This window comes from Neoarius graeffei, chromosome 5, assembly GCF_027579695.1.
Source record: "Neoarius graeffei isolate fNeoGra1 chromosome 5, fNeoGra1.pri, whole genome shotgun sequence".
In the NCBI taxonomy this organism is placed as follows: Eukaryota; Metazoa; Chordata; class Actinopteri; order Siluriformes; family Ariidae; genus Neoarius; species Neoarius graeffei.
In genome coordinates, this window is record NC_083573.1 from 102,089,316 (window position 1) to 102,107,558 (window position 18,243).

The window sequence follows — 18,243 nt, forward strand, 5'->3', positions numbered from 1 at the left end:
CACACCATACCATCTTATTAGTTACTTCTCCAATAATACTATCAAAGATCTCTCTACTTAATTTCTTACATGGGTTGTAAAAATTCACTATCCACACATTTGAGTTGCCTATCCATACCTCTACTACTATTGCTTCTGATTCTTTACTTACACTTATAACCCTATAGCCTAGCCCCTGTTGGATAAAGGTAACTATGCCACCTCCAGTACCACCTTCCCTGTCCCTTCGAATAGCAACATACCCATATAATACAAAATCTAACTGTGATTTGAGCCAAGTTTCTTGTATACATATTACTTGAGGTTTCTCATTCATTTCTTCAATGAAACTCTTGAACTCTTGCCCATTAGCACAAAGACTATGGACATTCCATTGTAGAATCATAAAGACCATTACAAACCAGTACATGATGACTGTGTATCTTGTAATCCAGCAGTGAGTGTCTCATTTATCATTTCTACAGTTATCTCCCCCACATCAAGATATTTTTTTGCTGCCCTTATGATAATTTTGATCCTGTCTGTTCTGCTCTGAGTTTGGGCTGAACAGTTAATTATTTCGGCAAGGAAGGCCACAAACTTAACCTTATCCACTCCCACATTTATCTTATCTGCTGTATGGCCATTTGCATGATTTAGGTTCTGCTCCATCACTCTCCTCATTGGTGGTTGTTGTACCATAACATTGTCTCTCTTTGTAGCTCTATTAACTTTTTTTGATAGCCTCAGCATATGTGAGCTTCTCCTCCACTTTAACTCTTTGTACCTCAGCTGCTCGTTTGTGTGCCTCACATCCCTTATATGCTGCGCTATGCTCACCACCACAGTTACAACATTTGATTTTTGTTCCCTCATTACATTTGCCATATTCATGACCTTCCTCCCCACATTTGCCACAACGCTGTTTACCTCTACACACTGCTGCCACATGCCCAAATCTCTGACATTTGAAACATCTTAACGGTGGTGGAATGTACAGCCTCACCTGATAGCTTAAATATCCTACCTTGACTCGAACTGGCAGCACTTCTTCACTAAATTGTAGCATAATAGATAAGCTTTCCTGCTTGCCCCCATTCCTAGTATACATCAACCGTTTTGCTTTCACTACTTTAGCTCCTGTTACATTACTCAAAACATCTTCAATTGGTATGTCAGTTGCTACCCCTGTGATTACTCCTTGTACTGTTCTCTTTCCTCCCCAAGCAAAACACTTCACTCTCTTTCCATCTAAGGATGTTAGTTTAATTACGCGCTCTTGCTGCTCAATGTCTTTACATATAATCAGTAGATTTCCATCTCTAAGGGGTTTAACACTCACTTCTCCAATACTATCATTCAAAGCTTTAGTCAGCTTCAATGGATTGACAGAACCGGGAGAATCAAACTGGAGCTTTACCTTAAAACCTTCCGGTTTTCTCACACTGATAACACTATCCACATCCGAATTCCAAGAACCTTCTGAGTTGTTTTTCTTTCGTTTAGTTCTACTTTTATGTCTCACTTGCCATCCATCATTACTGTTCGTTTCTCCCACGTCCTCTCCCTCCATCTCCACCTCACTCTCTACTCCTGCGTCATTTCCTGCCATCTCTGCTCCACACCCGCCATCTCATCCACCCTCCAACCTGACAGCCATAGGCTGTATTTGAACTGTTCCGCCTGTTTGGCCAAAGTGACAAGATACCAAACAGCTCCTCCTAAAGGTCGGGAGGGGGAGAGAGAACAAGTTCAAGATTAATATATCAAAAAGGTGGAGTAAGCACTCTCAGCATGACCAAGCTGGGCGTGACAGCATGAAGTGAACATTTATATGTATTTCCCCACACCACTGAGCAGTAAGTTGAGTACGGTAAAACCAGGGAACAGTAAAGAATGCGGAGTGAATTATAGTCCAGGACGTGCTTAGCTATACTCAACACAGATATGCTTCTTGATAGTTTCATTAGTATGTATTTTATATGTGATTTCCAATTAATTCTATCATCTATTATTACCCCAAGAAATTTATTATTAGAAACTCACTATCAACACCATCTACCTGTACATTTATTGCCCTATTTATTTTATAATTATTAAATAACATGATTTTTGTTTTAGACAGATTTAATGATCATTTATTTCGATCAAACCAACTTTTTAACCTGCACAATTCTGAAGAGATTATGTTTTCTAACTCGTAAATTTGTTCTAGAACAAAACATATTTGTGTCATCTGCAAATAATACCATCTTAAATATCTTTGATACATTGCACATATTATTTATATAAAGAATAAACAGTTTAGGACCCAATACTGACCCCTGAGGGACACCACAATCAATATTCAAACGAGCTGAGACAGAGTCACCCAACTTCACAAATTGTGTCCTGTTGCTCAAATAACTTCTTATCCAATTTAATACAACTCCCCTTATCCCATATTGTTCCATCTTATTAATTAATATATCATGATTAATAGTATCAAAAGCTTTTTGAAGATCAATAAATTTCCCAGCGACATATTTATCATCTATAGAGTTACTGATTTCTTCAATTGACTCCATTAGTGCCATCTCTGTTGATCTATTTGCTCTAAATCCATATTGACTATCACTCAGTGCGTTTACATGCACATCCAAATCGAACTGCTGTCGGTAATTGAGCAGAGGGTCCCAGCAGGGGTGCCAGAGAAATCCAATCCTACATGCACACAAGTTAATCGAGCGATTGTGTGAGGTACATTGTGCACCCGAGCCACAGGTGGCGCTACACGCCCCATTGTGTTGGTGCACTTCTGGTTGTCGTCATGAAGAAGAGCTATTCAAGAGTATAAACAAAGTTCCGTGTTCACAAGAAGAGTGTTTGTAGTTTGTATGTACGAACAGAAGTGTTCCTAATAAAGTGGGCGGCTAAGGTGAAGTGTCATGCCGACCGAGGCTGTTTTTTTTTTTTTTTTCTCCGACCGAGGCTGTTGTATTTCCCGCTTGTGGTCTCGTCACTTGTCACTTCCGGAAGGGGCAGTGCTGAAGTAAGTAGCTGGACTACGTAGCTCGATAGGATAGGGTATACATGCACTAAGTAGCTCGGCAGAAATCGCATAATCTAGGTCGTGCAGCTCGATTACGAGAAATCAAGTTCTGTTCAATTTCAGCCTAGTTAAGGTGTTTCCATGCCATCTAGAACTGTGATTTCAGTCAAGCAACGGCAGAAATGCGATTTTCTCTATGCGCATGTAAACGCACTGACACAGTAGTTTGTATTTTTCAATGAATTTATCTAATGTTATTGAATAGTTTTTCAAGAATTTTGGAGAATTGAGGAAGTAAAGAAACAGGTCTGTAATTTGTGAAGCTGTGTTTGTCCCCAGATTTATACAATGGAATTACTTTTGCTATTTTCATATTACTTGGAAATGTACCGGTTTGAAATGACAATTAATGATGGTCAATGAATATACTTAATATAATTTACAACATACTATTACAGAGAAACTACTGTGGGGAAAATGAGAGGACTCTGTCCACAGTGTGTTCAACATGTCTGCTACAGAGGGAAATGACATCATGTGATGGTGGTCACATGGTATTGGGACAAACCATGTTTGATTTGCAAGGGGGAGTAACAGAGTTAGTAACAGAGCTGACAGAGGTTTCACAGACTCATCTCATCATCTCTAGCCTCTTTATCCTGTTCTACAGGGTCGCAGGCAAGCTGGAGCCTATCCCAGCTGACTATGGGCGAAAGGCGGGGTACACCCTGGACAAGTCGCCGGGTTGACACATAGACACACATTCACACCTACGGTCAATTTAGAGTCACCAGTTAACCTAACCTGCATGTCTTTGGACCGTGGGGGAAACCGGAGCACCCGGAGGAAACCCACGCGGACACGGGGAGAACATGCAAACTCCGCACAGAAAGGCCCTTGCTGGCCATGGGGCTCGAACCCGGACCTTCTTGCTGTGAGGCGACAGCGCTAACCACTACACCACCGTGCTGCCCGGTTTCACAGACATTAATAAATAAAGATATTTAAATTATTTAAATGAGAAAATCAATTTAAATAATATTTTCTTTAGTATTTAGACCAGGGGTGGCCAAACATTTTTGCTTGAGGGCCACATAAAGAAAAATATGAGCCGCCAAGGGCCGATAGAAATTAAAGGTGTCTTTTAGACTAGTTACAATGTTTTTTAGACTGTGCAAAACATTGTATTTTTGTTGCAATAGTAGCTTACTTGATATGATGTGAATTATAGGCCTACTAAACACATAATGATGTCTGAGTACTTTATTAAGTTTACAGTACACACCTTTACTTATCCTTGGTTTCATTCAAATAAGCATTTGAAAATCTCAGAATGTAACCTGAAATATGTAGAATGCAACAGACTGAACATAAATGTCTGAGTGAACAACACAGAGGGTCAAGGCAGTTTCAACACTTCTGAGAGAAAGTGGCTGTGTAAGCTAATGTAGTTTGGTATAAAATGTGAATGGCTTACATAAGAACATAGCCTAATAAAACAACCTACTTTGGTATGAAATTAATTTCAATTAGCCTAATAACTGACAATGTCACAAAGGTCTGCAAATGAATAAATAACACATTCACATGTAGCCCAAAAGGAGAAAAGGAAAAAGGCAGTACAGGCAGTCACATCAAGAAAACATGCCTGTGTATAGGCCTAATCTTAGTGCTTTAAGTAGCCTAACTGAAAATGGGTCACGATCAGTGACAAAGGTGCAACAAGACTGATGAAAACATTTGCAGGTAAAAAAAAAAAATTGCAATGTCATTCAGTGGGAGCAGTGATGCTGAGTCTTGGACTGAAGAATAGCTGGCAGGTCAGGAGTAAGCCTTGATGTTGCAATGCGAAGAACGTCGCAGAGATGTCTGTCGGTCAGCCTCGTTCTTAGTCAGCTTTTGTTCAGAGTCATAAGAGAAAATGTCTGCTCGCATATGTACGTAGACCCGAACAGATTAATCATTCTTGCGGCATGGTGCTTCATGAGAGGAAACCTGGTCTTATCCAAACTCTGATAAAACTCTGGTAGGGGGAGAAGCTGATGCTGACTTTTCAGTGAATCGTCGCACTGGATCTCAATAACTTCCATCTGCATACGCTCATCAACATCTGTCACATCAACTGAGAATGGTGTTGTGAATAGTTTCATGTCTTTCTCAATGACCGAAAAATCCTGAAAGTGCTTACGAAATTCTGCCAGAAGAGATGTGATCACCGATACGTATTTATTTTTTTGGGCAGAGATGTTGGCATTCGGGAAAGCTGTCTTCAGCTCCAACATTGTGGGGAAGTGAACTCCATTGAAGTCGCGTAGTTGTGCCTCTAAAAGTTTGAGCTTGACACAAAACGCTTTCAGATGTGCGTACAGGTGAGAGACAAGTTGATCTTTGCCTTGAAGGCTCTTGTTCAGTGTGTTAAGATGGCTGGTCAGATCTACCAAAAAAGCCAGGTCTGCCAACCATAGGGGATCACCCAGTTCGTGAAGAGGCTTGCCTTTCTCTTTCAAAAACTGGTCAGTTTCCGATCTCAGTGAGTAAAACCTATGCAGAATGGTGCCACGACTGAGCCAGCGCACATCTGAGTGGTAGATGATGTCTCCATATTCAGCTTCAACTTCAGACAAAAAAGTTTGGAACTGTCTGTGATTGAGTGCCTTTGCACGAATGAGATTGATTGTTTTAACCACCGTGTCCATCACATCATTCACCTGAATAGTCTTAGCACAGAGTGCTTCCTGGTGGATAATGCAGTGCATTTTTACAGCCTCACCTCCGCTTTCACGAACTTTTCTGGACACCGTAGAGGCCATCCCATTACGTTCGCCAGTCATTGCTGGAGCCCCATCTGTGGTAACGCCACACAGCTTGTCCCAGGGCAGGTTAATATCATTAGTCGCAGCCGATACAGCCTCAAAAATGTCCCTACCGTTGTCAGGGCTGGAAATTGACGGACGCCTGTAATGGAAACTTCTAATAAACACTTCAGAACGCTTAGCAGTCGTCTTTTCAGTTATTTATTATAGTAGATCATATAAACAGATATATAAAATAGGTAAGGAAAGAAAAGAATAGAAGACGACACCACTTCTGATGATGCCGAGAGTACGCGCACTCTGAGTTGTGTTTTAGTGGCTGTTATCTATTATACTCTAAAGGCATTCGCTTACTGCTTGCATCTTCACGTGATTGGCTCAAGATTTTCTATGAAGCTTTGTTAAAGCGTGCACCTGGCGTGCTCTGGTACCGTATGTGCAGGCGGATGCGTAGTTATGGAGAACTCAGGCACCCTGCTTATCACCAAGGCCACAGAAAGGCGATTACGGTACAACATTGGAAAAAACATCTTTCTCAGTATATTAGGCCACTTGAGCTCAACACACAGAAACACAGAGAATAATAATGTTCATCCATTAAATTTCCCTCACACGCCTGTACGCCAATGGCGTCAAAATTTTGCCTCGGGTGTCGGAAAACACATAAAGTACAAGCCCTGATGGCTTGTATCTGCAAGTGTCATAAATCACTCAAAATCACCGAAAATCGGCTTACTGTGTATGTATAGCGAGGGCAGCGCCATTTTTGTTGTTTCTCGCGAGACCTGAGTGAGACGCGTGATTTGGAGTGATTCGGCAATTTTCCACCAAATTGCGTGATTTCCGTAATTACTGGGAATTGGCACATTTTTATTTCCCGCGGGTCAAAAAAAGTAAGTAATTTGTTTCCTGTTCAGTGGGTGAATCACCCAACATCCATTTCACCACTCACCACTCACCCACCCTCCACCATTCACTAAATTATTTGATTTTTTAAAATTTGTTAAAAATTAAACTCAAAATGTGTCGGGCTAGTGAATTCAGAGTCGGGCTAGTAACTTTGCAAAGTTACAAGCCCCACTGGCTTGTTGGCAAAAAAGTTCATTTCCAGGCCTGGTTGTGGTACCTTTTAGACTCATAAGATCAAGTAACTCCTCGGTAATGCCAAAGTTAATGTCGACGGCGCGTAAAAAAATCAGCAGCTGCGCTGTGTCTGTGGCATTGATACTCTCATCACATGCAATTGAGTAAAACTCAAATGCTATTGCCTTGTCTGATACTTGCTGATTCAAGTTAGCTGAGAGGTCTTTGAGTCGTCTGGCAACTGTTTGTCTGGACAAACTCACATTTCTGAAGTCCTGAATCTTCTCTGGACACATTATCCTGGCAACTTTAGTGAGGTAGTGTTTAACAAATTCACCATCCGAGAAAGGTTTTCCATGCTCAGCGATCAGTTGAGATACCTCATAGCTAGCTCTGGTGCTGTTTTCTTGAAGTTTGTTGGCACGAAAAAAATGCTGCTGTTGCGCTAACAGGCTAGCTGTCATCTGTTTGACTTTTCTCTCCCTCTCCAGGCCAGTGTATGAAGTGTATGACTGATGTTTAGTTTCATAGTGTCTTCGAACATTATAGTCTTTCATCACTGCTACAGACTCCTTGCAAATCAAACAAACACATTTTCCCTTAATCTCTATGAAAAAGTATTCATTTTCCCATCTAGTCTGAAATTTTCTACACTCAATATTTTTTGTCTTTTCACTTCCATCTTTTGTCAGTTACTGTGATAGCGCATGTAATCGCTCATCTGAGTGCTTTGCTTGTCTCCAAGGCAACAACCAATAAAGTAAACAACAGTAACGTGAGCGAACGCGAGTAACTCAACCAAAGATTATAGAGTGGAGCCAAATCTTGCTCAAAATTGCAGCGCCACCCAGTATTGAAACTAAAAAGTGCAATGTACTCAGACTGACATTACAACGGGCCGAATTACAGTTTAATTTTTATAATTCATAGCGGGCCACATAAAAGAGAGCGATGGGCCGCAGTTGGCCCGCAGGCCGTAGTTTGACCACCCCAATTTAGACTTTTGAAAGAAATAAAACAGTTGTTGTTGACTTTAATGGTCTTTATTCATTATTGTGAAAATAAGACTCCCTCAACTGAAACACAGACGGAGCAAAAACGGTCAATTTAGGAACATTATGAAAAATTTCAAGTGTAATGAAGCAAATGATAGATAAAATGGGTGGCACGGTGGTGTAGTGGTTAGCACGGTTGCCTCACAGCAAGCAAGTTCTGGGTTCGAACCCAGCAGCCGTCGAGGGTCTTTCTGTGTGGAGTTTGCATGTTCTCCCCGTGTCTGCGTGGGTTTCCTCCGGGTGCGCCGGTTTCCCCCACAGTCCAAAGATATGCAGTTAGGTTGACGTGGGGCGGCCTTGGGCTGAAGTGCCCTTGAGCAAAGTACCAAACCCCTGTGACTGCTCCCCGGGCGCTCTGGTGTGGCTGCCCACTGCTCTGTGTGTGTGCGCGTGTGTTCACTGCTTCAGATGGGTTAAATGCAGAGGAAGAATTTCACTGTGCTTGAAGTGTGCATGTGACAAATAAAGGTTTCTTCTTCTTCTTCTTCTAATGTTTGTGTGATAACATTCTTTCCATTAATTGATAAAATCTGATATTTTGAAGAAAATAGTTAGAATAAATATAATTATCATCAAAGGACATGGAATGTGTCCTGAATGATAGAATGACTCTTGTGTTTCTCCATGAAATGATTGGACAGCCACCAAACACTGATTCAGTTTGAAGCAGGAGTTGAGACACAAAAGAACCCTGGAAATGTAGTTGTAAACAGTACAAGAAATTGTTGTGTGTATCAAGTTTTTTGCGTGCAAGTTTTAACCTGTTTTTAGCTCCTCCGGCCTCAGGCCAGGCCGGATGACGTGCAATCACGCGTCGTCCGTCCATCATCATCCGTCCACAATTTACAAAAATTGTTACTCCTCCTACAGGATCGATCGGATTTCAATCAAACTCACATACAGTGTTCCCCAGGTGGGTGTGCGTAAAAGTTGTCAAGATGGTGGTGCCACCTGTCATACTTAGGATTTTCTGGGCGTCTTGGCCGGTCTGAGCTCCAGCCTCATTCAGGCTATTTTTAATATCTGTTTTTAATGACTAATGTCTGAGTATTTTAAGCACTTTATAATATGTTTGGTTGAAATGCGCAGCCTTGTCTTTTATTTGTCTATGTGATTTAATTTGTTGCTTATTACTCAAATTTAATTAAGACAAAGAGGTTCTGTTAATTCAAACTGGATATACAGTCATCCATATCCACTCCATATTATATTAGCATGTACACTTCCCTTAATTTGTGTCTGTAATAATATCTGTGTTGTAGAATGATGAAGAGAAAGAGATCAGACTCACCAGAACCCAGCTGTGTGTCCATGAAGAGTGACTGGTCAATGGAACGCCCAATTTTCTTCAGAGACAGAGACAGTCCTGCTGATCTGAGGTCAGTATAGTGAGGTGTTTTACAGCACTGTTCCACCTGATCAAACTCACTGGTGTCATTGTGAAGTCCTTCATGAGCTTTATCAGGTGTTGAAGCAGTAAAACACTAAACTGTGCAGTGCTGCAACTCTCGGACTGGCAGTGAGGAAAACTGCTGGAAGAGTTCAGTTCAGCCTGCAGTCCCTGAGCTGGAGGGTCTGTGGTGCGACACAAGAACATTTACACCTGGGACATTAATCACTATATCACTATTTCATTCATTCATTCATTCATTCATTCATTCATTCATACATGTGTTTCTAAATGTGTGTGTGTCAGTGAGGAAATCCTGAACTCAGTGTATTGTGTTAAGAGGAGAGTGTTAAATATCTGTCTCTGTATTTGAGTGTGTGTTGTACAGCTATGATACATATAGTCCATATTCCAGCATGTGTTTTGTTTGTTCACAGACCACAAAAGAAGAAATCAAACATCAGCAGACATCAGCTGGAGTCCATATTCAAGGTGTGTGTGTACAGTTTTATCCACATACAGCAGCATTATGGGTAATCAGACACAATTTCAGTTGTAACTGACTTTTCTTCTTTTCCTAAAATAAATCCTCTCTCACTGTGTAACATTATAATATTGGGGTCTGTTCCTGTGTGTTTCTCACCAGGAGCTGGAACACAAAGTCATCAGTGTGATCCAGAAGGAGCTGAAGAGGTTTAAGAAGCTCCTGAGTCCAGATTCCCCAGCATGCTCTGAGAGGGAGGTGGAGGATGAGGAGGATCAGAGCAGTGTCAGAGAGGGAGTGCTGAAGATCACACTGCACTTCCTGAAGAACATGAACCACACAGATCTCGCTCACACACTGCGCAACAGTAAGAGCTCTGAGTCATCACTTTATTTTATCTCCTTCAGTTTGGTTCATATTTAAATACATCATATTAAATTTATCAAGCTGAATAAGTCAGTGATATTAGAACTCTGAAATTAGTTTTATTTTACAATGTATATATTTTCCATCTAAATTCTATACATTAATCAGGAACGCACATCAATATTTTATTTATATTGTTCTCAGTGATTTTGGATGAAAAGATGTTATTACTTTGTTTCTCAGAACACGTCTCTGTGTATCAGCAAAATCTGAAATCCAACCTGAGGGAGAAGTTTAAAAGAATTAATGAAGGAATCTCACAGCATGGAAGCTCAGCTCTTCTGAATGAGATCTACACAGAGCTCTACATCACAGAGGGTTGGAGTGGAGATGTCAATAAAGAACATGAGGTGAGACAGATTGAGACGGCGTCCAGGAGACCAGCAACACAGGAGACACCCATCAAATGTAAGGATCTCTTTAAAGACACGTCCATCAGAAGTGTGCTGACTAAAGGAGTTGCTGGAATTGGAAAAACAGTCTCTGTGCAGAAGTTCATTCTGGACTGGACTGAAGGAGAAGCGAATCAGGACGTCACCTTCATGTTCCCACTTCCCTTTAGAGAGCTGAATCTGATGAAGGAGAGAAATCTCAGTCTGATGACTCTTCTTCATCACTTTTTCCCAGAAATGAAAGGATTTCGATTAATAGACTGTGATGTGAACAAAGTCCTGTTGATCTTTGATGGTCTGGATGAGTGTCGACTTCCTCTAAATTTCCAGAACAATGAGAGATTGTGTGATGTGACAGAGTCAGCCTCAGTGGATGTGCTGCTGACAAACCTCATCAAGGGGAATCTGCTTCCCTCTGCTTTCCTCTGGATAACCTCTCGACCAGGAGCAGCCAATCAGATCCCTCCTGAGTGTGTAGACCAAGTAACAGAGGTACGAGGGTTCAGTGATCCTCAGAAAGAGGAGTACTTCAGGAAGAGGATCAGTGATCACAGCCTGGCCAATAAAATCATCACACACATGAAGTCTTCAAGAAGCCTCTACATAATGTGTCACATCCCAGTCTTCTGCTGGATCTCAGCCACTGTTCTCGAGAGAATGTTGGGTGAAGCAGAGAGTGGAGAGATCCCCAAGACTCTGACTCAAATGTTCACACACTTCCTGATCTTTCAGATCAAACACAAGGACCAAAAGTACCATCAAAAATGTGAGCCTGATCCTCAGCAGACCAGAGCGAGTATCCTGGCACTGGGAAAACTGGCTTTCCAACAGCTGGAGAAAGGAAACCTGATCTTCTATGAGGAAGACCTGAGAGAGTGTGGCATTGATGTGAGAGAAGTGTCAGTGTACTCAGGAGTGTGTACCCAAATCTTCCGAGAGGAGTTTGGGCTTCACCTGGGGAAGGTCTTCAGCTTCGTACATCTGAGTGTTCAGGAGTTTCTGGCTGCTTTATACACGTTTATCTCCTTCATCAGCAGAAAAGTAACAGAACAACAAACCACTGATCTGTCTGATCTTTTCACCAAATCAAACATGTCTGATTTCCTCAGGAGTGCAGTGAACAAGGCCTTACAGAGTGAGAATGGACACCTGGACCTGTTCCTCCGCTTCCTTCTGGGTCTCTCACTGGAGTCCAATCAGACTCTCTTACGAGACCTACTGCCCCAGACAGGAAGTAGCTCTCACAGCAAACAGGAAACAATCAAGTACATCAAGGAGAAGATCAGGGGGAATCCATCTCCAGAGAAATCCATCAATCTGTTCCACTGTCTGAATGAACTGAATGATCATTCTCTAGTGCAGGAAGTACAACGTTACCTGAACAGAGGAGATTCCAGTTGTCTCAGTGGAGTCAGTCTCTCTCCTGCTCAGTGGTCAGCTCTGGTGTTTGTGTTACTGAACTCAGAACAGGAGCTGGATGAGTTTGATTTGAGGAAATATGACCCATCAGATGAATGTCTTCTGAAGCTGCTGCCGGTGGTCAAAGCCTCCAGAAAAGCTGAGTGAGTGTTTTTATTTTTATTTATAAATGTATTACTGCATGGTTTGTTATTTTAATGTCACACTGAACTGCAGTGTTTAGATTAATGCTTGTTAATAGTGACTCTAATCTTCTTTAAACAAACCTCTGGTACTTTTACAGGAGATGGTTTCACTTTTTACACTAACAGGTTATTAAACCAACCTTTTGACACACGTGAACACACCACCTGTACTCAGGTCCACTCCAAACCCCCAGAAATCAGAGGTGTGTGTGTGAGCAGAGAATGATACACACCAACTGTTTTACTGTCTGTTTGAAACTCAACACACAACTTTGTGTTCAGTTCAAATAATTACATCATATTTTTCCCAAAATCTTGACCTCCAGCAGTAAAACAACCCCGATAAGAAGTGTCCATCAAACCCCACCCTGACAAACTGCTGACCAATCAGAGAACTCCCTCATGGACAAACAGTTTGGTGCTCTGGAAAATCAGTGCAGTGTGAAACTAACCAAACCAAATGACAGTAACACACTGTGCACTGAAAAAAAACCCTTTGCATTTACTTGATTTTAATGTATACATCGGTCCCACATGATCAGAATGTGCATGACTGACATCATTTCCTTCTTTTTCTCAGTGAATTAATCCTTTTGGGGCAGCATGGTGGTGTAGTGGTTAGCACTGTCACCTCACAGCAAGAAGGTCCTGGGTTCGAGCCCAGCGGCCGACAAGGGCCTTTCTGTGTGGAGTTTGCGTGTTCTCCCCGTGTCTGTGTGGGTTTCCCCCACAGTCCAAAGACATGCAGGTTAGGTTAATTGGTGGCTCTAAATTGACCATAGGTGTGAATGTGAATGGTTGTCTGTGTCTGTGTGTCAGCCCTGCGATGACCTGGTGACTTGTCCAGGGTGAACCCCGCCTGTCACTCATAGTCAGCTGGGATAGGCTCCAGCTCGCCTGTGACCCTGTAGGACAGGATAAGCGGCTACAGATAATGGATGGATGGATGGATGGATGGATGTAATTATTACTTGTTAAACCAAAATATTTCAATCATGTTCGAATATTTAAAAGAATCAAGTTGATTTAACTTTTTTTTTTAACTATTGCAATGCCAATTCATGGAGTAATGTTAAAGTGATATCATCATGTTCAGGATACCAGATTTTTAAATGTAACTAACTTGATTTGTGAATGCTAATATTATTTAAAGGTATTATGTAACTTAAAAGCAATTTTATGATGTCCTTACAACCCAAGTTAGGTCTCTAAATTTAACTTTATTTGTTAAAGCCAGCCAAATTGTTTTGTATTTAAAGTTTGTGCAAATACAAAAATCAAATATAAAAAAAAAAATTGCATTGACAAAAAACAAAGATTCAGGGTTCTGGATTAAATGTTAACTGTATTGATCCTTAAACTTTACAGATCACACATTTTACCTGAACAGAAGGACTCAGTGCAGTTGCCATACAGTAAATTCAGCATAAAAACACACTGCAGATACAGTATAAACTTATCATAGTACATAAAAAAATACTGCAAACTGTTAGTACAGCACAACAGTGCATCCTCAAGAGTGAATACAAAACAATAACAGTATTTTATTGACGTAAGCCAAACATGCCACAAACTGAATAAGGAAAATAAGCTTTAGTGCTTCATAAAAAATAAAAAATTTACCATGAGGGTTAACCCTGTGAACACCATTTTACACAGCTGACAATTTTGACAAATCAAAGTGGATTTACAGACAAAAAGTAATCAACCCTGCATAAACTCATCACTGAGAAATAAACACACACGCACACAAAAGTGGATACACAACAGAAATCAGTCTGAGCCGTTGACTGAGAGCCTGTTTTTCAGAGCAAGTGCTTTGTTGGAAAGTTTACCTCCATCCAGTTCCATCCAAATCTTTTGGATGACCTCAAAAGTGTAGCGGAGGTCAGCAGGGTAGCTGAGGTTCAGTGCATACATCAGTCCAAACAGCATAGCAACAGCTAATGCTACATTATCAAGATCTTGTAACACCTTGATGCCTTCAAGAACAATGCCAATGTCCTCTGCTTCATCACTTGAAGCATGTTCTTTAAGAACATAAATCCCAATGGTGGTGTCTTCAATGGCCTCACTGATGGTGTTTTGATCCATGCTCTGTACAAAACAGACAAAAGGTAGGTAAACCAAAGTTAGGTAAATCAAACCTTTTCACCAAGCCCTATCAAGAAAAGGATAAACATAAAATAGTGACACTGTAGATCTAGGTAAGGTGAAAGTTCGAATGAAGGTAAATTTAAAGACAAGAACAAGTAACTACAGCAGAACATTATATAAATATTTAATAAAATGGAAGCATTATCTGTTCCATGAGAACACACTGTGAACGCACCTGCTGATTGGCTGAAATAATGTTGTGAGGCTCGGTCCGACCCACTTTGTTGCCCAGTTACAGAACCATGGTTGTGTATGAACACTGGATTCTTTTTCAGTGCACACACAGATCAGACAGCTGGCGGACCATGAGGAGAGATTTACTGAGTTTGGCAAAAAGTGTATTGCACAATTGTTCTTGAGAACCATTTATTTTACCTTTAAGTTAATTCGTCTACGTGTGTGTGTGACCGCAGCCTATACTGCCAGACACGACGTGGAAGCACCGGTAGGGTTTTTGTAATTATGTAGAATTCCTCTAGGGGTCAACAGAAGTTGCGTGCTGTAGCTTTAAAGGAGAACTGAAGGCAAAATTTTTTTAATCATCAAAATACTCATCTCATCTCATTATCTCTAGCCGCTTTATCCTTCTACAGGGTCGCAGGCAAGCTGGAGCCTATCCCAGCTGACTACGGGCGAAAGGCGGGGTACACCCTGGACAAGTCGCCAGGTCATCACAGGGCTGACACATAGACACAGACAACCATTCACACTCACATTCACACCTACGGTCAATTTAGAGTCACCAGTTAACCTAACCTGCATGTCTTTGGACTGTGGGGGAAACCGGAGCACCCGGAGGAAACCCACGTGGACACGGGGAGAACATGCAAACTCCACACAGAAAGGCCCTCGCCGGCCCTGGGGCTCGAACCCAGGACCTTCTTGCTGTGAGGCGACAGCGCTAACCACTACACCACCGTGCCGCCTCATCAAAATACTATTTGTCATTTTTATTAAATATAGGAATGCATTTTTGATCGCTATTTTGTCGCTGCTATAGCAAGTTATGAGTGTTTGAAATATGCTCTGTAATATATCAGTCCATATGTCAAAGCAATGGCCGTAAACGAGATTCGCTGAGACCTGTGTGAGACATCGTAGGACGGAAGTATAACATTAAAATCGCGCCTCTCCTTGGTTCACCTCTGAGCTTAGGGCCATGAAGGTGAAGGGAAGGCGGCTAGAGCGCCTTTATAAGAAAACCGGCCTTACTGTTTATCTTTCACTCTTCTCTGAACTAAGCATGCACCGATACCGATACTGGCATCGGCATCGGCCCCGATACTCCACTAATATACTCATACTCGTACTTGTCAAACAGTTGCCGATACCATGAACCGATACCAGTGCCGATCCCATGCGCTGATACCAATATTCCCCGCAGCGCTTTTTGTTCCATTCGAGAGAGAAAAAAAACTGAAGCATTGTTCAGCTCAGGCTTGAGCCTAATATGATAGGCTATACCATGCGCCGATAGTGTTCCGTGAAGCGCCTTTTGCCAGCGTCCGTTCGAGGAAAAAAAGCCTCTCCCAGGAAAAAAATTGTAAATCTCAAGCATTGAGCGTAGGCTAATTTCGTCAGAAGACAAAAAAAAAATTGTTCGACAACAACCCATTTTTCCATGACGAACATGTGTTTGCATAGTCATGAAACAGTGCCGTCACAACATCTTTCCCCAACACTGTCATTTTAAACATCTCTCCACACTCCACTCCCTTTCGCTGCCATACGCAGATAGGCCTACGCTAAGATCCCCAACGTTGTCCTTTTTTAATGTTGGCTATTCGCCTAGGTAAGGGTTTTGTAGGACAGGCTACTCACTAACAAACAAATGAAAATCGGATTTTTGTATAGGTGAATCCAACCGGCAGAGTTTTTAAGTACGAGTCCAACCGGGAGAGTTTAAGAGTGAAGAGTGAGAGAGAGAGCTTTAAGAAATGGCTGATTGAGTTTTCCAACTTGTTTCAGTTGAGGGCAACGCTAAGACCAAGGAAATTGACGTCCCATCTACAGGTATGGAGCTCCACGAGCACGGGACGCGATGTTGCGAATGGACAGCAACAGCGTCTGCCTAACAAGTTCTGCGACTGAACAAGAGCGTGCTCGAGGCATTCAACTCTCCTGCAGCACACAGCAGGATGTGCGCACATGCACTTGGGGGGGGGGGGCATATTTTAAGGCCCGGTCACACAGCGCTTTACGGCTTTATCACGGCCAAAACCCGTCAAAAAGTGCTCTTCCGTGAAGCAGACGATATTGTTCGTGTTGATGTCGAAGTTAAGACGTGTTACAGTCGATATACAGACGTGACAGGACGCAGGGGAAAATCGGAACGGCGTCGGACGCGGCAAAAAGTTTTGGACTGCTCAAAACTTTAGACCGCGGACAACCACGGCCGGCACACGTGGTAAAGACGTGCAACACAGGTGAAAAACACGTGATAATCAGTGTCCCGGCCGTTATTAAAACTTGGGGAGACGTGGTAAGACGCGAAAGTTTGGCGGTCTATCACGGGCAGAGCACGGTCATCGGACGGGTGTTACGCGTTGGTATCACGGGATATAGCGTGTGTTTAGCGGCTTATCACTGAGAAATGGATTTTTCCGCGTACATAGCACTGTCTAAGCCCGTTAAACGACGTCTCAAACAAGTTCTAAATTCGATTGATCACTGTCTAATCACTTCTGCATCACTTCTGATTTGCGGCATGTAAATACCGTAATTTTCTGAGACCTCGGCACTTGCAGTCTAGATGTCAAGGGGTGAACATGAACCCTCAACGCTGTGATGTCCTCATCTTAATGCTCCAGCACCAACAGAACCAACTGATACAGGCTCAACATATCCTACCGCTTTTATATGCGCAGCAAGCCGCTCTTCCAACGACGCTGAGCCGCGGTTACCCGTGATTTGGCAGTGCTATGGCAGTGAAACAGCCGCCGACGGCCATACCCCGTACAAAGCACGGCAAAGCCAAAATTGACCAAAAATTACCACTTACGACCACGTCCACCTGATTTTTGTATCTTTTTGTACGTGATATAGACGCGGAGTGCTGTGTGACCGGGCCTTTAGTCTGCATTACTGGCGATGGAAATTAAATAATACATCGTCGCCGGCCGCCACTGTTATCTTGTGCGCTCTCTGTGATGTTGCGATGGTCACTGCTCCTCCCTTTCACGCCCTTGTCTTGTTGCTAAATGTAATTGGAGTAGTTTAAGCGCACCACCAGAACAACCCTCAAGTCAACCAAGACCGCAATGTTGCGGAAGGCCGATGATAGAGGGGGTAAGTGACCAGCGGAGTGAAATGATCACGCTGCATGTGGTAACTCACTGCTCTCTCCTCCCTTCATCAACAATCGGTCTTACATGTTGCAAGTCTTTCTTGACTTCGAAAGTTGGACATTGTAATCTAATCCAAATAAATAGGAGCCTTTTTCAGAAATTGCAGCAGCTAAATATTTAATTCTTTGTGTAGGCTATTTGCAATGAGTGTAGTTTTCTGGGAGTGAATGTTGCGTGACAATCGAGAGAGGTTGCACACGGAAGCGCAGATAGCCTTGTAGTCCACGTTACACTGCCAGCAGACAGCGCCTCTTCATTTCACGGTAGCGCTTCTTTTGCAACATTGTTACGTAGGCCTCATAGCCTAGCGCAGCAGCGCTTAGGTTTTGCAACATTATTGTAACAATGTTGCAAAAGATAAGCGCTACCGTGAAGAGGCGCTGTCTGGCTGTGTGACGTGGACTCGAGGCTACTCTGCGCTTCTGGAGCAGCGGAGATTGTCAATGTGAACCCATGTGCATGATCACTCCAGTTAGAAAACA

At 42.3% G+C, this 18,243-nt stretch overlaps 1 protein-coding gene across 1 annotated transcript in view; it reads left to right on the forward strand.

The window, feature by feature from the left end:
• The first annotated feature begins 9,224 nt into the window (after positions 1-9,224).
• The window catches only part of LOC132887198 (NACHT, LRR and PYD domains-containing protein 12-like), a 77,001-nt gene continuing 67,982 nt past the window's right edge, over positions 9,225-18,243 (forward strand). The window contains exons 1-4 of the mRNA XM_060922670.1: positions 9,225-9,340; positions 9,789-9,843; positions 9,998-10,202; positions 10,445-12,215. Of these exons, the coding sequence (XP_060778653.1) occupies positions 9,225-9,340; positions 9,789-9,843; positions 9,998-10,202; positions 10,445-12,215 (2,147 nt within the window). The remainder of the gene's footprint in view (positions 9,341-9,788; positions 9,844-9,997; positions 10,203-10,444; positions 12,216-18,243) is intronic.